The sequence below is a fragment of the Sycon ciliatum genome, chromosome 8, assembly GCF_964019385.1.
Source record: "Sycon ciliatum chromosome 8, ocSycCili1.1, whole genome shotgun sequence".
Classification (NCBI taxonomy): Eukaryota; Metazoa; Porifera; class Calcarea; order Leucosolenida; family Sycettidae; genus Sycon; species Sycon ciliatum.
The window spans coordinates 2715737-2736795 of record NC_088650.1 but is presented as its reverse complement, the minus strand read 5'-3'; the positions used below and the strand labels follow the sequence as shown (position 1 = coordinate 2736795).

General features: G+C 49.1%; 1 protein-coding gene across 5 annotated transcripts in view; it reads left to right on the top strand.

The window, feature by feature from the left end:
- The window catches only part of LOC135823887 (uncharacterized), a 145326-nt gene that overhangs the window by 69788 nt on the left and 54479 nt on the right, over positions 1–21059 (top strand). For 2 of the 5 annotated variants that reach the window (XM_065336751.1, XM_065336752.1), the window contains 7 exons: positions 9128–9152; positions 11941–12569; positions 13348–14664; positions 15030–15296; positions 15696–16800; positions 17430–17761; positions 18070–18969. In XM_065336751.1, the coding sequence (XP_065192823.1) occupies positions 9128–9152; positions 11941–12569; positions 13348–14664; positions 15030–15296; positions 15696–16800; positions 17430–17758 (3672 nt within the window). In that variant the 3' untranslated portion in view covers positions 17759–17761; positions 18070–18969. Of the gene's footprint in view, positions 1–9127; positions 9153–11940; positions 12570–13347; positions 14665–15029; positions 15297–15695; positions 16801–17429; positions 17762–18069; positions 18970–21059 lie in introns of those variants that run through there. The other 3 variants (XM_065336753.1, XM_065336754.1, XM_065336750.1) reach the window with 2 other exon arrangements.

Genomic DNA, 21059 nt, shown 5'->3' with positions numbered 1-21059 from the left:
GTCGTACATTTGATTGGTTGAACTATGCAGTGACTAGGTGTCACGTGAGTCACGTGAGGTGCACCTACCACCACCATGTCCTACATTTGTACAGCTGTCCATGAGATCAAGAGTACATAAACACGAGAGAGTGTAAAGCTGTGTTCACAACTGGCGCGTGGACGCGGTACGCTTGCGGTTCATGCGCGCCCAAACGCGCGCTCAGCCTTTCACCAAAAAGGTTGGGGGGGGGGTAGGGGGTTCGAGCCAAAATCACAACTCGACCGACACTGTACATTGTACTTGTACATGCATGCGATTATCGTCGTCCAGCATAGCAAGCTGCGTTCGTTTCAGAGTGGGGGGAGGGGTCCGAGTACGAAATAACGATATTGTCTCCATGGTCATAGCCAGCCTGAGATTGAACGGGGGGGGGGGGGGGGGGGGGGGCTGGGTGAACTATTAGGGACCATTAGCAAGCCGTGAAACGTCAACGGGAACGAGTTCATCGTAACGCACGTGAAACACGGCGTGATTGAGGATTAGCTTCTCGCGTTCACAACCTGTCTATGCGAGTCGGCTGCTTTCCAGTTTCAAACAGTTTTCTGATATTTTTACTGGCAATTATTTTTGCGAACTTTTCCTTGAGAACACTTCTCAGCCTGACTGACTTTTACCCGAATGAACGTGAAAGAAACCCCATGAAAGCCACATCGCCGATGGATGGGTGCAGCAAAGGGTTGTGTTCACGAGGTCCATGAATGGATGAGACATTTTCGCAATTTGACGAAAATCGCAAAGACCAAAAGAAGCGCGATTTACGGTGCTATTCTCCGCTTCATGGTTGAATTCGCACGTACTTGACTAAAACCCACTTGTTCCGGTCATGGCGAGTAGACCACTCCGAACTCGCCAAACACGAGTATGTTTCGCGTGGTCAGGACGGGACTCTAACCCAGCTCCCCCTTCGCGTTGCAGTTTCACGGGTTGCTAATGGTCCCTATGACATGGCATTGGCGGGTTTACGGGGGGGGGGGGGGGGGGGGGGGGGGGCACGCTCGCACCCCCCCCCCCCTCAAAAAATTTCGACCTGGGTTTGAAAAAACACCAGGCTGCTACATGCACCATGTGCACAGGCGGTAGACTCTATGCGGTGGGAAGCAGCGTCCAAAACTGGTTGCACGGACCGTCGGTGTGTGAGCGGCATTGATTGCACTGTGAAAGAAATGATCGACTCTGTACGAGCTCTATACTTTTGTACAGATTCCAGGACACGCTCGATGCGTCTTGAGAAAGGCGTGCAGTGATGTGCTGAACGCAGCGCTGCCCAAGTGGGACAAAAACAAAGCTTGTGATCGTCAAGCGCCTCTTTTCGCAACGGTGTACAACGTTGTTTTGAGGATGATCCCCTCCAGAATCGCGAATTGGTTGACTTGAAGACTTTTCTGCGAAGTCTCAGCGACATCCATGGACCAAAGAAGACAAGCTCTGGCCAGCAGAGCCTTGATGGATTTTTGCAAAGCGTTCTTGCGACGGTGCAATTCCTGTTCCAACAGGAAACAGTGGGAGTGATCAAGTCGTTGCCAGTACAGTTCGGAACGAACTGACATTCCACCCGACGCGGAGGTACCACCAGTACCGGTTGTCGGTGAGCAGCCAAAACATGATGAAGAACAGCATGATATGCTCCAATAAAAATTGGGCAAGGATGTACTGTACAAGTAACATGACTGATGATTGTACAATGTACAGTAGGTATCGGTTATAGCGTGGGTGTTTGAAAAACGACTTTCTTTTCTTATTTGCAATATTTCTTACTCGCGATAAGTCAAGTGTGACACATCAGATACATGTGCGCAGATACAGGATGGTCATCATACATACAACGTATCTCTGCTGTGCATGCGGGTGTTCATAGTCTCATACGCTTGCCATGTGGCTATGCAGCATGAGATACATGACAAGAACAGTTGAACCTGGAGCACTACAATGCAATGCGAGTCGGAGCAGAACTGCATTGGACAGATGTTATTACTACACTCATCTACAGGCGATACACTTTGTACCAATCTGGTATGTTTTGCTACACAAAGTCCATTCTTAAGCTGTGTTCACAACTGGCGCGTGTACGCGTGAAACCACGTGTTTGTGCGTATTTTGCTGGCTTTTGGGGCGCCATGCGTACAGAAACGCGTCGGAATGGAACTTCCAACATGTTGGAATTTTCAGCGCGTATCAGGCGCGTACCAGCGTACATGCCAGTCAATTGACTAGCGGGGTCAAAAAATTAGTACTCGAAGGTGTCGCACGCGCTAAATACGACTCGGATTGCTGTTTTTTGTGAAAGCCTGAGCGCGCGTTTGGGCACGCATGAACCGCAAGCGTACCGCGTACACGCGCCAGTTGTGAACACAGCTTTAGGACCGATATATTCTTAAGTGCGATAACATTGCTTGTCTTTCCTCCGCGTCATTAAAATTGTCACTGCGCACATCGCAATGTTTGTGACTTGGCTCGTCTTAGTCAGACTGTCGGAATCGCTGTTTTCTGTGTTCGAGCATTAATGCAACCCTTCCTGCGCAATCTCTACTTGTTACTGAAGCCGTGGTGGTCTCGCACTCTGTCGGAGCTCTCTTCCGCACCAAGCAAATTCATCGTGCTCCGCACTCTTCCGCCCCAGAGCGCATATCGTTTTCTGGAGTTCGTGCCGTCCCATATCGTTCGCGTGGGTATTTATCAAGACTGCAAGCTCGGGTATAAGAATCCTGGTATCTCTCCTGAATACGAAATGCTGAAGTTGACGATGGCAAGAACAAAGTGTTCTCAAATTCCTAAAATGCGCTACTTGTGTCGCATGTTGCTACGAAGGTAGCAGGTCTGAAAACACCAACAAAATTAGCGAAGCGCTTGCCAAGGAAAGAAGTTGCGGAACTACTTACCCTATCCCGCTGGAAGGTCGTTACAGTGTACTTGAAAAATGCTAGCTTGCCTTCATTGCCTGCCACCTGGAGGCATGGATCGCTTGAAAACGAAGTTTCTTGACCTGAATTTGAACGCACGTCGTGTTCAGCACATTGTTGAGTGCTGAAGGGCCTGCCCCAAACTCTGATGAAGACGTCGACCTTAGCTACAAGTGCAGCGAAGCGGGAGGCCACAAACTAAAGCTTGGTCCGTCGACAATGCCCTGCCTCAATTTCTAACTGATTTCTTTGCCCTTCGAGTGGACAAAATAAATTCGAAAAATCGCTCTGGGAAGCGGCAATTTTACTGATGCGGAGGAAGTAAGAATAAATGTTCACTTGAAACCCATGTTATGATTATGAAAATATGAGAGGTCATTCTTGTAAGTAGTATATTCTTTTACACGACCACGCTATAACCGATACGCACTGTAGTAACTGAGCATGAGATACTTTAATCTGTATAGTGTAGGTCTGGAAGAAATACCTGGCATGTAATCATTTTGTAATGTTGGATAGCTAGGTGCGTGACATACATCATTACAGTCATGTGCACCATGTCATCTCCCCCGGCCGCGACCCTCCTCAGCCAAATCCTCGACACGCCACTGCATGGTTGTGGATATATGGGGGGGGGGGGGGGGGGGGAGGATGGGGATGAATGCAGCACTCGACCTAAACTATAATTATCCTATTCTGTGCCCCAAGCGCTAAATTTGGTGCCGGCCGGCTTTTTAGGGTATCACTGCATTTGATCAACCAGATGTCAAGTGTATGTGGTAATTGGGACCATTTGCAAGCTGTGAAACGGCAAGACGAATAAGGAAACTGTGTTAGAATCCCATCCTCACCACCCGAAGCACACTGGTGTTTGATGAGTTCGGAGGGGTCTACTCGTCATGACCACAACGAGTGGTTTTTTTTTTAATCCAGTGCGTGCGATTTCAACAAGGATACGGAGAATGCACAGTAAATTGCGCCTCCTTTTGTGACTTTTCTCAAATTTCCAAATGTTTCACGCACTCCTGTTGGAATAAAGTATGATGGTGAATATACGGTGTACGAAGGCAAGGCACTTTCTCACTAGACAAGTGACGTTTGCTAATACTTGGTCCGCCAAGTTGCAATTGGCGCTTATCTTCGCACTTGATTTTTCGGTGTTCTGCCTGTGTCATACCGCATGGAACCACCGATTCACCATCCAAACATAACCACAGACCCTTGCATCCGACAACATGGCAGCACTAACCACCACAGAAGTTGTGATCGGTTCGTTTGAATCTTTTTGACTGGAGCTGCCACCGACGTACACTTCCGTCACCGCAATAAAAGGCTGCAACCTCCGCTCCAGTCCGTAAAAAGCTAAAAAAGCGCATCGCTAACTTGAATTTGAGTACTCGCACTGTACAGCGCCTTGTGAAGAGTTATCACCAGCAAATCACCGACGAAGAAACTACAGATCATATCGGCATCTCCAGAATGCGAGATTAATCCGGCAAACACACTCTGAAGCTCACAGATGACCTGGCAAAGGAGCTGATCAAAATAAACACCAACTCCTGAGGGAAACTCTCGTATAAACGACTTGCAGGGATCTCGCAGAAAAGAGCTACGCCTGCTCCAGAGTTAGTGCGACACTGGTGCAAGACTTTACGTGCAGTACGCACAGGTGTTACATCAAGCAGAAGCTATCACTGCAGTACAAGCACCAGCGAGGGCAAACGAACGACCACCGATGCCAATAACTCACACAACTGCCTGGCATTAGGCGTCACACCACACGCATACAATATGATGCCCGCTTGCACCCAAAAAAGTAATAAACCTAGAAGGCATGGCACCCCCACTACGGAAGGTGTATTTGTACCCTCAGCATTATACCTATGCATAATCATATGATGCCGCCGCTACCTCATCAATTGCTCTACACGGTCCCAGTGTCTGCTCTAGGATGGTAGGACAGCCGGGTACACGTGTACCTGGCGCAACCATTTCAACTGGGTCGGAGCCGGGTACACGTATACCTGGCGCTGTCTCACCAGCCGAGTCACATGCTAACTGGTTGGTTGGTTTATTTTAATTCGGACAATAAACAGGAACCAGGCCCAATGATATAAAGGCGGATGGATAAGCCGCATTTAGAAAAGAGAGGACAGGATTTAGAAAATTACGAAAGAAGAAGAAGTATCTGACACATACAAGCCATGTAGTCAGTCCTTTCAAAGTTCGAAAGTGTAAAGTACCAACCGGGTCACAGTTGACCCGGTACTATATTTTCAACCGGGTCCAAGCGCCGCCCAACGGGGTGGATTACCAGGCTCACCCGGCGCTGGACCAGGGTACACGGTCCCGGTACAAGCTCGCCAAAACGCCCACACACACACACCGACACGCACAGTCGCACACACACACACCACCACCACCATGCACACACGCTCATAAGCACGCACCAGCGTTCTCTCGACCGCCTCGCATTCATGTGACAGAAAATATACGCCCGCAGACCACCACAAGCTGCTCGCGCGAGCCCACTTACCAATCACTAACACTGATACTGGCCTGGGAAAGCCCAAACGGTGGCCTTCAGTTACAGGTTAGCTCATTTTATTGGCTACTAGCCTGCCCGGCGCTGAGCCATGCATAATGCGCCTCCAGATCGCATCTGGTGCGTATGCACGTGCAAGCTGGGGATCCAAGCCATAGAGCACTTTCCTTTTGCCCGATTTATCTTGGTGGGACGCATGATGGTTGTTGGCGCACACTTGCACATCATTGTCAGCGAGCCTTTGAGCACATTGCGTTTGTTGGCCAAGTTTCCCCAAAAAGAGAAGGGCCCAAGTAACACCGAACGAGGCGACGGTAGTAGACTGATGGTCAATCCAGGACAGGGTGGGTTGCCCACGCTATCAGCGAGCATACTGCAGTCCTGACGAGGCAATGTTATGTGCACAGCGTCAAGATATACCGCGTCTTATCACCACACCGAGGGGCCATCTCACTCTCGGCCAGTGAGCCATAGAGTTGACGCGGTCCGCCGCCGCGCGAATGAATTTGTTAATGAGGTGCTCAATGCAAACAAAACTAGACTCCAGAACAAAGCGTTGACCAGCGAGTTCATAGGCCGGTGGTGAGTGCGGAGCAAATGGAAGCACAAGCCGTAATGCACTGATCGCGCCTCAAAAGGGGCAGGCATTTTTTGTTCAACATATGCCTGACCGAAAGAATAGCATGGCAGGCACAGATACGTCGGCATGAATGCATGCGTGCACCCGGCAACAATGACTTGCCCCCTGCGGGGCGAGGGTAGTTAGTGAGTAATGACCAACCATATCAACAGAAAGCAATTTGCTGCCGCTATTTGAGGTCGCCCACAGGCAACGGTGGTGTCAGAACCTGCGGGGCTGGGTGCACCAATGCACCTTGTAGTGGGTAGGCAGAATTCGGAGGCATTGAAAACTGCTCTCCGTTGGTTACGTGGTATGTCGAATGTTCCCCACGGCACGCCCGCGCAGCAGCTGGGGCGTCTCGTCCCCTCAGCGGTAGCAACAGCTGCTCTGCCAACAGTGATCCGATGAACAAGTACCATCCCGACTGATAAATCGTCTTCCGGATGATCAGCTACGCTATCAAGTCTGCTCTTGAGACGCGGGGTGAATTCGGAACTACCCCCGAGGTTTCTGATACCAGTGGCCATGATTTCTAACGAACTGCTCTGGCCAAATTGCCAAGCGCAACGTCTGCGCAACTCGCGAACCGTGACATTACAATGATTCCCATGCGGTATGGCCCTCCGTAGCGGATGGGCCATCTCCTCCGCCCAGCAGTAACAACCGCTGCTCTTTCAACACTGATACGACGAACATGTACGGTCCTGAACGACAACTGGGGTTAGGATGATGATGATGATGGGCACGGCATAACTGCTGCACTAGCCCATATGTTGTAGTCTTTTGGACGCTGAGTCGACTGGTTTTGGTCCGAAAAGGCTGCGATGCAGCGTTCCTCCTTTATTCCCAATCGAACATGGTTGAACAAGCGGTCACGTGCCCCTGCGTACACCAGTCACCTGGTCACCGTGCCTGCAGGGTACAACTTACTAGCCTGTTTGACCTTTTTTGGGTGCAGTCCTGTCACTCGAGTTGAACTCGAGTTGAACCTTGGTGTGAAAGTTGTCGCCTGCTGGCGTGGTGACCAGGTGATTTGGGCAACCAGGAGCACGTGACCGCTTGTTCAACCACGTTCGATTGGGAATAAAGGAGGAACGCTGCATCGCAGCATTTTCGGACCAAAACCAGTCGACTCAGCGTCCAAAAGACTACAACATAATTATGGGCCAATCGCCGTCATCCGTGCTTTTATAAGAACGAAATGGCGCCTTTAGTGACATTTTGCATACAAATCCCCATCTAGTAGGGCGCAGTCACCCAGTTTCGGTGGAAGTGCGCGAGTTCGATTGGGATTCAAGTAGGAAGGGAGCGTCTCAGCTTTCTCGGACCAAGACCATTCGACTGAGCACCCCGAAGACTACAACTGGTGAAATTTTGATTTTTGCCTTAACTTCCCCTTTAAGCCTAAAGTCAAATTTTCACCATTTGTAGTCTTCGGGGTGCTGAGTCGAATGGTCTTTTGTTCGAGGAAGCCGAGACACTCCCTTCCTCCTTTTTTTCCCAATCGAACTCGCGCACTTCCACCGAAACTGGGTGACGGCGCCCTACTAGATGGGGATTTACATACAGAATGCCACTAAAAGCGCCATTTTGTTCTTGTACAAGCACAGATGACCGCGGTTGGCCCATATGTTGTAATCTTTCGGACACTGAGTCGACTGGTTTTGATCCGAGAAAGCTGCAATGCGGGCAGTTCGGCCAGTATTCCCAATCAAACATAGTTGAATAAGCGGCCACGTGCTCGTGCGTACACAAGTCACCTGGTCACCGTGCCTGCAGGGTACAACTTACAGCCTATTTGGGCGTGTACCTGTCACTCGAGTTGAACCGTGTTGAACCTTGGTGTGAAAGTTGTAACCTGCAGGTACGGTGACCAGGTCACTTGTGCACGCATGAGCACGTGACCGCCTACTCAAGCCAGTCAACTCAGCGTCCGAAAGACAACATCATATGGGCCAATCGCGGTCATCTGTGCTTTTATAAGAACGAAATGGCGCTTTTAGTGACATTTTGCATACACATACACATCTAATGGGGCGCAGTCACCCAGTTTCGGTGGAAGTGCGCGAGTTCGATTGGGAAAAGAGGAGGAAGGGAGCGTCTCAGGTTCCTCAGAACAAGACCATTCGACTGAGCACCCCGAAGATTACAAATGGTGAAAATGTGATTTTAGGCTTAACTTCCCCTTTAAATTGCGGCTTATGTTCGGGGGAAAAAAACGATACAAACTATTTGAGAGAGAGAGAGAGAGAGAGAGAGAGAGAGAGAGAGAGAGAGAGAGAGAGAGAGAGAGAGAGAGAGAAGTTACATTTATAAAGACAGGTAAGTCTAACAAATGAGGACTGAGACCTCTACAACAGGGTTTTCACGCCTGAAAGCAGGTGCATGATTTAACAAGCAGGTTGTCAGTCTAGATTTTATGCGCAGATGGAGAAAAAATGCGCAGAATTTTTGTGATGAGATGAAAAGCATAAATAATAAGAAATAATAAGAAAAGATGAAATGAAAGCCTGCTCACAACCCCGCCCAGCCTTGCGAACTGGGTATGGTGGGTTAAGAACCCGGTCCAACGCTCGAGCAAGCGCTCTCCACTCAAGGTGTTCACAGCAACTGATAGGAACTGATATGGGGAGATTATAGAAAAGAAATAATAAGATGAAGAGAATAAATTTCAACGCACCTCAATAAACGGAGCCCCACATACAGTACCTGAGAAAAGTGGATCTTCCGACGAGTGTTTTTGTTGACGTCGCAACCAGATGATGTAGCTGCTTCGCAGAGACGTCTTACTGCACAAATTACAAATAAATTTTATTCTTCGATTAGAAAACCCAAGCGCTTTCAGAGCCCTCCGAAGAGAGTCCGGGATGAAACCACGCACACCTACCTCAACCGAAAAAGAAACGACCTGCCACCCGTTTGCTCGGCATTGATCGGAGAGAGAGAGAGAGAGAGAGAGAGAAAGAGAGTGTTTCACACATATGTGTGATTTTTCCTCTGTTTTTTTCTGACTCTATGAAGGCGGCCAAACAGCAGCAGCAATCAGGTATGTGACAAATCAATTCTCAAACTTCTTCCCCTCCAATTGCGTTAAAGGGGAAGTTAAGGCAAAAATTAAAATTTCACCAGTTGTAGTCTTCCGGGTGCTGAGTCGAATGGTCTTGGTCCGAGGAAGCTGAGACGCTCCCTTCCTACTTGAATCCCAATCGAACTCGCGTACTTCCACCGAAACTGGGTGACTGCGCCCTACTAGATGGGGATTTGTATGCAAAATGTCACTAAAAGCGCCATTTCGTTCTTATAAAAGCACGGATGACCGCGATTGGCCCATACGTTGTAGTCTTTTGGACGCTGAGTCGACTGGTTTTGGTCCGAAAAGGCTGCGATGCAGCGTTCCTCCTTTATTCCCAATCGAACATGGTTGAAGAAGTGGTCACGTGGTCCTGGGTGCCCAAATCACCTGGTCACCACGCCAGCAGGTGACAACTTTCACACCAAGGTTCAACTCGAGTTCAACTCGAGTGACAGGACTGCACCCAAAAAGGGTCAAACAGGCTAGTAAGTTGTACCCTGCAGGCACGGTGACCAGGTGAATGGAGTACGCAGGAGCACGTGACCGCTTCTTCAACCATGTTCGATTGGGAATAAAGGAGGAACGCCGCATCGCAGCCTTTTCGGACCAAAACCAGTCGACTCAGCGTCCAAAAGATTACAACATATGGGCCAATCGCGGTCATCCGTGCTTTTATAAGAACGAAATGGCGCTTTTAGTGACATTTTGCATACAAATCCCCATCTAGTAGGGCGCAGTCACCCAGTTTCGGTGGAAGTGTGCGAGTTCGATTGGGATTCAAGTAGGAAGGGAGCGTCTCAGCTTTCTCGGACCACAACCATTCGACTCAGCACCCCGAAGACTACAACTGGTGAAATTTTAATTTTTGCCTTAACTTCCCCTTTAAGTTTGAGTTCAATGCCATGACTTTAGGTGAAAAAGTTTTTTTCGCAGGTTCAGTTACATGTATAGCATGCTTTGTCCTGTATTTTATTTCTGTAAGATATGTTTATACTTGACCCGACGCTAACCGAGCATCATCATCACCACCAACACCAACACAATCACCATCACCACCACCACCACCAACACCATCACCACCACCAGCACCAACACCAGCACCAAAACCAACACCAACACCAACACAATCACCAACACAATCACCAACACCACCACCATCATCAACACCATCACCTTCGCCATCACTACTGCCACAAGCATGGTTACAGGTTGTTAAGAGAGCATGTCTGAGAAAACCAGAAAAGCTGAGCTGGGCCATCTCTCCGACTTCGCTCAAATTTTCTACAACAACCATGGAAAAGGGCTCGTTGCATAACTTATGGACACCTTGGAACTGAGGACCACCTCGACATGGGCCCAAAATACGACTGAATTTTGTGTCCAAAAATGAGCATTGGTACAGCGTACACAATGGAGCTAGGAACAAACTACCAGCAGGCCAACTTTACCTCACCTGAATAGTCTTCACATCATCACCACATAGAGCCATGGCTACATCCAGGAAAGCAATGGCCATCATCTCAAAATATCACTAAATTGCATAGCTAAAATAGCCACATTTCAAGGGTCATGGGGGGAACCATTTACGGCATCTATTTTCCTGAACCATGCACTGCAGGGCAGTGGACTATCTCCACTACCACCCAGGACATGTCTCGTAAAAAGTGTTCCACGTTTTCTGGAAATAAACAAATCTGAATATTTTCACTTCACCACATTGCAACATTGCCAATTTCCTACCCGATGACGGAAAGCGCCACCTCAAGCTCCAACACCAGGCACCACCACTAGCAGCAAAGCTCTGCAAAAATATTGAACCAATCTTGATCAAATCCGTCGATCTGCAATGCCACGCGGTGGTCGGTGCACGGCCAGTTTCAGGACGCAAAAATATCGTGCTTCGATCGCACAAATCGAGATTTGTGCAATATTTTTGCACTTCTGCAGAGCTTTGCTGCTAATGCAATTCAAATCGTTCAGGGAAGGAAGTGCTTGTTGTTTGGTATGACAAGGGCTGTCAGTTCAAATTTCTTGTCAGACCCGGTAGAGGTGACTACGCTGCAGTGTTTGGCGTGCTGGTGTCTGGAGCGATGCCTGGTGTTGGAGCTCGAGGAGCTCTCCGTCGTCGGGTAGGAAATTGGCAATGTTGCAATGTGGTGAAGTGAAAATATTCAAATTTGTTTATTTCCAGAAAACGTGGAACACTTTTTACGAGACATGTACTGGGTGGTAGTGGAGATAGTCCACTGTCCTGCAGCTCATGGTTCAGGAAAATAGATGCCGTAAATGGATCCCGCTATGATCCTTTAAATGTGGCTATTTTAACGATCCCATTTAGTGATATTTGGAGGTGATGGTCATTGCTCTCCTGGATGTAGCCGTGGCTCTATGTGGTGGTGATGTGAAGACTACTCAGGTGAGGTAAAGTTGGCCTGGTGGTGGTTTGTTCTTAGCTCCATTGTGTACGCTGTACCAATGCTCATTTTTGGACCCAAAATTCAGTCGTATTTTGGGCCCATGTCGAGGTGGTCCCCAGTTCCAAGGTGTCCGGAAGTTATGCAACGAGCCCTTTCGCATGGCTATTGTAGACCCCAAAGGAATCCTACTTGCAAAATTTGAGCGAAATCGGAGCCCAGCTTTTCTGGTTTTCTCAGACCTGCTCTCTTAAACTGAGCAAGAAGTTGCAAAGTATTTTGTTGTGTGAGTCATATACTTCTAAGTATAATTTGAATGTTTTGTTCAATTTTTATACACCTTGTAGGAATGGAGCCCCTGTTGATTGTTCCAGAGCGTAAACTCAGCGTACCCATCATACGCATCATTCTGCTTGGCGAGACTGATGTTGGCAAGACATCGTTGGCACTCTCACTGTCCAAGAAGAAGATAGAAAGACGTGAGAACAACACCAGTACACTGGGGGTGGATATGAGCACGGTTGTCATCGGTGATGATAGTAACGACGTCCAAGAAGTGATAACCGGTACAGGCAGTGACGAAGCGCTAACTCGTCAGGTGGCAACCTTGATTCGTCAAGGTAGCAGACTGCAGCCAGAATCCTGTAGTTCACCAAACAGTTGCCCATCCACACTCTCACCCAGCACTGCCAGCAGCAGCAGCAGCAGCAGCAGCAGCAACAGCAGCAGCAGCTCAGTGCATGTACACGGAGACGTACTGGAAGCAATCACCTCTAGAGTAACATCAGAGCAATATGTACGTGATCTGAGTCGTCTCATTGCCAACAACTCTATGAAGGTGCTCAGAATCTGGGATACAGCCGGACAAGACTGCTTCCGTGTCCTGCATCACATGACGTTTGGTGCTGAACGTACCTCGTACGTTATTGTCTATAATGCCAAGTGCTCTATCAAAGAAGTAGCAGATGAGAGTAATGTAAGTTTGCCATGACTAAATGATTTTTTCATGAATTTAATGCTGGGGGGGGGGGGGGGGAGGGAAGGAAGTTTGTATTTCTATTTAATTGTGTCATTCTCCATGGACAGTATTTTTTAACGCTTGTCAGTTTGATGCTGAGCACCAGGAGTGCAGAAACTGCCGAGTATTCAACTTTGCAGATTGGTTCAATCACCTGGCACTGTCCACATTTACTTAGCCATGAACTGACTTATCAGCTGAGACATTGCATCATTATTGATCTGCCACGGTTCCCAGCTTCCCAATCCGATTTTCTCTTAGATTTCGGCTACAGTTTTAGGCGTGATGCTTCGCGCACAAGCATTGCTTTTGAACCTCCCATCGCACGCATGAAATCATTGCTCCTAAGCCGTAGGATATCTCCAATCCAGTCAGCTAGATTTTCATTTCACAGTGTAATGGAGTCAGCATACCATGAAGGGCAAACATAGCTTGGAGATCAGAGTTGCACACACTTGGGCTGACGTAGTCTTGGTTGCATTGATTCATTTTCCTCACATCGTGCACCGCTCATTGAAATACTGATCTATATGCCGTGTTTTCATGGAGCAGTATTGTTGATCAATTGCTTGGATTGGCAAGTGCAGATCTGCATCATCGCCTATTGACTTCTTCCTGGTGAACCATGGCCATTTTGTAGTTGTTGTATAAGCATTTCTTCAACCTATTCACGTTGTCATTTGGTTTTGTCGTTGCTGCGTGTGGTGTGTGTGTTTGTTCTTCATGCTGATTTCAGGTTCGTGTGCACGGTGAACACCGTCCATACGCTGGCGCTCTCCCTGGACAACCGAGCTTGGCATACGTGCATGATGCCCTTGAAACCATTCACAACAACTTGCAGGATGGATGCAGTTGTCGTGTATTTCTTGCCGGTTGTCACATTGATGAGCGCCAGACCCACTTTGCTGCTGCTGCTGCTGCTGATGTTACACGTTCAGCAACTTTCAATGCTGAGCTTGATAAGGAACGAGACGATATCATTCAGAGCATCGCCTGTCAACCATTCAAGCACCTGCTGAAAAAGGAAGACATCTTCTTCATTGACAACACCGTCTCAGGGCAAGAAGGCGTTGCAGAGGACAATCAGCTGATTGCTTTGCGCCAAGAACTCTGCATGCAGAGTCAGCAACAAGATTCCATTCCCATGTCTCGTCTCCTGGAAACGCTGTCAATCATGGAACTCTCTGTGCATCCGGATCTGCGTGCTCCGTGGATAACACGCCATGAAATGGAGGAAATGCTGCGTCGTGTGAACCCAAATCCAGCCGAATCCGTTGATGACATGCTGGCTTTTCAACATTCGTCTGGCACTGCCCTGTACTATCCAGACAGTGAACAACTGCGAGAGAACATTGTCATCAAAGTTACCGATGTCATGAAGCTTTCCGCCGCTCTCCTTCAGCCATGTGTCACCAGGAATGACCTCGGAGATGAACATGTATCGCTTGATGATATTCAGCGCTTGCACCGAGGTCTTCTGTCTGACAAAGTGGCGTTGTGTTTGTGGAAGAAGTTCTGTCCACACCTCCATCCGCTCATGCTGCACAGACAGAGTCGCAACTTCTATTTTCGTCTGATGGCTAGGTTGGACATTCTGTGCCAAGCTGGTAAGGTGCAGTCACATGAAGAAGATGGTGATGTTGGCGATGCCCTCTTTTTCATGCCAGCAGCTGCTGCAGCTGAGAAGCTTTCCAGCCCTCGTGGAGCGACTTCCGAAGAAATGATCCTTTCCTCGAAAGATGGATGCCACTTTCCTCATTCAACGTTCCTGAGGCTTGCAACATCTTGTCTCTCACATTACAATACCCACCATGGAACGCACAATGACGCATCGTGGGCCAACACCGCACTTTCTAAATGTGCAATGCGTCTGCCCTTGCCTGACAAGAAGTGGCTTGTACTCCGGTACATGAAGTGTGGTATCGGCCTGCGTGTGGAAGCGAATAGTCCGCGCTATGAGTTCCGTGAAGGCCATGGTGTCTCTGTTCTGGCCATGGTGCACAAGCAGTTAGAAAGCGTTCTCACACTGGCAAATAAACAGCTCAAGTTGAAGGTGAGACATGAGAACACGTTGATGTCTGTCTTCTATCCTGTTCACTTCTTTCTATTGCTTGCCGTCAGTCTTCATTTTTCTGTCACAATTCCCTCCTCTTCTCTCCTAACCTCTCATTTTTTACTCCTCTCTTCCCAACCCCTCATAGACACTTTCTCAGATTTTCCCCACTGTACTTGGTCTCTAACATGCATTCTTGAATTGTGTTTCATTCGCGTTATCGGCGGTCTCTAAGTTTCTTATTCTTAGTATTTATTATCGGGATTGCGGTGAGGCGAGGACTTGCCTTTCGATGAGTTCTGTTGAAACTGACTGATTGTCTGGTGTTGTGTTACTTGTGTGATCTGTTGATGTGTGGTGTTCAGGAGCTGGTGAAGTGTGGCTGTGGCACAATGAACCAACATGTACTATGTACCCTGCATGGTCGTGCTGAGTGCTGCAGGACAACGCCTGACACAGCCGCAGCAGCAGCAGCTCAGAGTAGAAGCAACGCCGCTGCCACTTGTTTCCACACGGTTGTTTCTGTGGAGCTTGGCAGTGTGCCCATGTGCCCAGCAGCTTACTACGAAGGTCACCATGCTGCCCAGAGCCTTCCTGAAGGTGCACTTCGATTTTGGAAGGCATGGAAGCAAGTAAGAGATGATGTTTTGCTGCCGCTGAAACTTCTTTGTTGCAAATCTGTATTGCTGTAAGTAAATGGAGGTTGTGTTTGGAGTGTCATATTGATAGCCTTTTCAATACGGAGTGTTTTATCTATGCTGAGGAGCAGTATGTGTGCTAGTGCCATGGTTATTTGGATGTCTGCGTGTGACTGACAAAGACTAGAGCTGAAAAAAGTCATCAGCCGACAGCAATGCTCTCCTTTGTCTGTGGTCATTCAAGTTCACAATTGATAAATTGGACCATTGAATCCAAGTTGAATTACTACTCTCTTTGTGTGTGTGTGTGTGTGTGTGTGTGTGTGTGTGTGTGTGTGTGTGTGTGTGTGTGTGTGTGTGTGTGTGTGTGTGTGTGTGCATTCACTTTGACAGGACGATGAATGCTTCATTGTTCGATCAGAAAATCCCTCTTCTGGCAATTCTCATTCGCCAGCATCAGAAGGAACACTCTGCCCAGTAGCATCACAGCCAGTAGCCACTTCAGCAGTGACAGCCTCAGTAACAGCATCACAGCCAGTAGCCACCTCAGCAACGACAGGCTCAGTAGCAACATCACAGCCAGTAGCCACCTCAGCAGCGGCAGACTCAGTAGCAGCATCACAGCCAGGAGCCACCTCAGCAGTGGCAGGCTCAGTAACAGCATCACAGCCAGTAGCCACCTCAGCAGTGGCAGGCTCAGTAGCAGCATCACAGCCAGTAGCCACCTCAGCAGTGGCAGGCTCAGTAGCAGCATCACAGCCAGTAGCCACCTCAGCAGCGGCAGGCTCAGTAGCAGCATCACAGCCAGAAGCCACCCCAGCAGTGACAGGCTCAGTAGCAGCATCACAGCCAGTAGCCACCTCAGCAGTGGCAGGCTCAGTAGCAGCATCACAGCCAGAAGCCACCTCAGCGGTGACAGGCTCAGTAGCAGCATCACAGCCAGTAGCCACCTCAGCAGTGACAGGCTCAGTAGCAGCATCACAGGCAGTAGCCACCTCAGCAGTGACAGGCTCAGTAGCAGCATCACAGCCAGTAGCCACCTCAGCAGTGGCAGGCTCAGTAGCAGCATCACAGCCAGAAGCCACCTCAGCAGTGACAGGCTCAGTAGCAGCATCACCGCCAGTAGCCACCTCAGCAGCTTCAGGCTCAGTAGCAGCATCACAGCCAGAAGCCACCTCAGCAGTGACAGGCTCAGTAGCAGCATCACAGCCAGAAGCCACCTCAGCAACTTCAGGCTCAATAGCAGCATCACAGCCAGTAGCCACCTCAGCAGTGACAGGCTCAGTGGTAGCGTCACTAATAGCATCACCGGCTGTGGCATTACTAGTAGCATCACTGTTAGCAGCAGCAGCAGCCTCAGTAGCATCAGTAGCATCTCCAATAGCAGCAGCACCGTTAGCAGCAGCAGCAGCAGTCCTTGCTGCAGTAGCACTTTCAGCAGCAGCATCACCAGTAGCACCTCCAGCAGCATCTGCAGCTGCAGCAGCAGCGACTACAGGTATGTACCTGACTGGGTGTTCATAGTGTATTTTAGATGCACATTTGACCAATTTAGCACAATAATTAATGACAGTCACTTTTCCAGCGCCACCACTTTGAATAGGACTAATGACTAGCTAGATCTTTGTCGGGAAAAGGTTTTTCTCATGAATGCCTCCAGGGCCTGATTCCTAGTGGAAATAGCTGTAAACACAATAGGGCTCTTCACATTCAACACCCAACAGGGGCTACGGGATTCTACGAGATTCTACGGAACTCTGTTCATCAGTACACCATGCATTATGCTTATACAGTATGTGTATGTGTATGCTGACGAGTCCCCAAAGGACGAAACAGTTCTGTCCGTAGATTGGGTATGTGTATGTTAAATACAGTGTGTGGTGTGTATAAAAGTATACATGGCATACTGAAATGGAGCCACATGCATGTAGCACAACAGTGATTTAGATGCCAAGAATCCTTGCCAGGTTACCCATTGCCATGGTATAAGCGTACTTAGATCAACCACTGATGATGTACAGGTCCGGACTAGAGTGATGCACATCGACACTCTAGAACGTGTACGGCAAGTCATAAATCCTTTTTCTCCGTTTGTGCATGCTTTTATCCTATGTATATCTTGCTTAGATGAGGACGAGGAGTCGTACGGCGACCCATTCAAACAAAGTGCCTTTATAACCGATATTTCTCCTTGGTTGGACAAATTACCAGCGGCAAAGTTTCGTGAATTGGCGCAAGTGGCTGGGTTCTTCTCCGATCTGCAGCAGATAGAAGACTTGAAGAGGATTGAGAGACAAGATGGAACACGCACTCACAACGAAAATTTGGTCAACATTGTAAGCAGCGAGGAACAGGCCGGCTACATCAAGCTTGTGAAGGTCATCAAATGCTGGGGTAAATATCCCGACAAGATCGACAAGATGAACCAGCTTCTGCCACGACGGGCTCGTGTGTAAACGGTAGGTTGCGTTGAGTTCTTGCACTACCTGAATTCTGAATAAGTCATTGAAACGCAGATCTCTCGTTTGGCTGTGGTGTGTGGATTTAGGTGTAGGTGTGTATGTGTAAGTGAGAATTAGTGTAAATTCAGGTGTTCTGTGTGTGTGTGTGTGTGTGTGTGTGTGTGTGTGTGTGTGTGTGTGTGTGTGTGTGTGTGTGTGTGTGTGTGTACATAATATGCATGCATCCAATCTATTTTGGCTCCGGTGTATACTATTATGTGACCGTCTTCGTGGCTGTGCGGTATTCTCTGTTTGCTCCATCACAGATTGAGGTGTCAAGCAATTCACGCAGCAAGTGCTGGTCCTGTTCTCTCTGTCTCTCTCTGTTTCTCTCTCTCTCTCTCTCTCTCTCTCTCTCTCTCTCTCTCTCTCTCTCTCTCTCTCTCTCTCTCTCTCTCTCTCTCTCTCTCTCTCTGTCTGTCTGTCTCTCTCTGTCTCTCTCTCTCTCTCTCTCTCTCTCTCTCTCTCTCTCTCTCTCTCTCTCTCTCTCTCTCTCTCTCTCTCTCTCTCTCTCTCTCTCTTTCTCTGTCTCTCTGTCTCTCTCTCTCTCTCTCTCTCTGTCTCTCTCTCTCTCTCTCTCTCTCTCTCTCTCTCTCTCTCTCTATCTCTCTCTCTCTCTCTCTCTCTCTCTCTCTCTCTCTCTCTCTCTCTCTCTCTCTCTCTCTCTCCGTGGTGTGTTCTCTATGTTACTGACTGGCTATGTTATCCATCAAATCCATTCCTCCATTCTTCCTTGGTCAAATTTGCCAATTTTTAGCAACATTATGTTATGCTTGATCACTACCCCACTAAATATACGTAAATTAAAATAGTCTAGTATGTTGGACAGTAGAGACAGCTAATTGTAGAGGACCACACCAGGTTACTATGCCCGTTGCAGAATTACTACTTATAGTCATGCAGATACATGAAACATTTCTTTAGAATTTTATGAATACATATAATGGAATATTATCATTCGGCCGGAGTCCTCAACCTCATTAGGCCGAGAATGTTTGAATATTTTAGAGATATATTTCAAGTTACTCTTTATTTCTACATTCCAGTCACTTATAGATATACAAACTCATTCCAGCAGCTGATGTAATACTCTAGGTTACTCTACCCTGTATGAGCCCATGATGAGAAGGGAACGAAAACGTTTGGTTCAGAAAATCTTCCATTTATTCTTCTAGACTGGTGTGGACAGCGCATAGATCATGCATAGTCGGATTCGGCCGCTGGTTCGTGTGTTTGTGTGTGCACGTGCACGCTTGCCTAGGAGACTGCATAGTCGGATTCGGCAGCTGGTTCGTGTGTTTGTGTGTGCATGTGCGCGCGTGCCTAGGAGACTGCATAGTCGGATTCGGCAGCTGGTTCGTGTGTTGGGGTGTGCACGTGCCCGCGGCCCTAGGAGACTGCATAGTCGGATTCGGCAGCTGGTTCGTGTGTTTGCGTGTGCACGTGCCCGCGTGCCTAGGAGACTGCATAGTCGGATTCGGCAACTGGTTTGTGTGTGCTCGTGCGGGCGTGCCTTGGAGACTGCATAGTCGGATTTGGCAGCTGGTTTGTGTGTTTGCGTGTGCGCGTGCACGCGTGCCTAGGAGACTGCATAGTCGGATTCGGCAGCTGGTTCGTGTGTTTGCGTGTGCACGTGCCCGCGTGCCTAGGAGACTGCATAGTCGGATTCGGCAACTGGTTTGTGTGTGCTCGTGCGGGCGTGCCTAGGAGACTGCATAGTCGGATTCGGCAGCTGGTTCGTGTGTTTGTATGTGCACGTGCACGCTTGCCTAGGAGACTGCGTAGTCGGATTCGGCAGCTGGTTCGTGTGTTTGTGTGTGCACGTTTGCGCGTGCCTAGGAGACTGCATAGTCGGATTAGGCAGCTGATTCGTGCGTTTGGGTGTGCAAGTGCGCGCGTGCCTAGGAGACTGCATAGTCGGATTCGGCAGCTGGTTCGTGTGTTTGGGTGTGCACGTGCCCGCGTCCCTAGGAGACTGCATAGTCGGATTCGGCAGCTGGTTCGTGTGTTTGGGTGTGCACGTGCGCGCGTGCCTAGGAGACTGCATAGTCGGATTCGGCAGCTGGTTTGTGTGTTTGCGTGTGCACGTGCCCGCGTGCCTAGGAGACTGCATAGTCGGATTCGGCAACTGGTTTGTGTGTGCACGTGCGCGCGTGCCTAGGAGACTGCATAGTCGGATTCGGCAGCTGGTTCGTGTGTTTGTATGTGCACGTGCACGCTTGCCTAGGAGACTGCGTAGTCGGATTCTGCAGCTGGTTCGTGTGTTTGTGTGTGCACGTTCGCGCATGCCTAGGAGACTGCATAGTCGGATTAGGCAGCTGATTCGTGCGTTTGGGTGTGCACGTGCGCGCATGCCTAGGAGACTGCATAGTCGGATTCGGCAGCTGGTTCGTGTGTTTGCGTGTGCACGTGCGCGCGTGCCTGCTGTAGGAGACTGCATAGTCGGATTCGGCAGCTGGTTCGTGTGTTTGGGTGTGCACGTGCGCGCGTGCCTAGGAGACTGCATAGTCGGATTCGGCAGCTGGTTCGTATGTTTGTGTGTGCACGTGCGCCCGTGCCTAGGAGACTGCATAGTCGGATTCGGCAGCTGGTTCGTGTGTTTGTGTGTGCACGTGCGCGCGTGCCTAGGAGACTGCATAGTCGGATTCGGCAGCTGGTTCGTGTGTTTTTGTGTGCACGTGCGCGCGTGCCTAGGAGACTGATACTAGTACTAGTCGGCAGCCGGTTTGTGTGTGCGTGTATGCATGCATGTGTGTGACATCATCTATATCGGTAGTTGTCTGTGGATTGCATGTCAGAGTTTCCGGTGAGATAGAACTATGTCTAGCCCTCGCGATTTACGCGATTTCATGCTCGAACACAGCATTTTTTTAGTTCAATATTCTAATGAAGCTGTACTTGATGCAGCTCATCCAAGGCCCTTCAGCAGTTCAGGCCCTTTTCATGCTCGAACAAGAAGTGCCTTGGATATTTTCCTCTCACCGTCTTAGACTCTCGGCGATGGAGAAGCTTTTAGAGTCTTTGCGTGACAATGATCAGGCGGCTCGCCGCCGTTTGCCCACGTGCCGGCCGATGCGGTCGAAACCCCCTGAGCCGTGGATATGGATGCGGGCGTGTGATGACACCCCAAGATGGGCCGGGTACTTTGAGTGTTTTGCGTCCACACGAGTCACGCCGTGACTTTGGGTCGTGTGATGTTTCTGGCGAAGCCAGGGCACGAGTGGCTGGTGGCTCCAGCCCGGCACCTTGTCGGCAC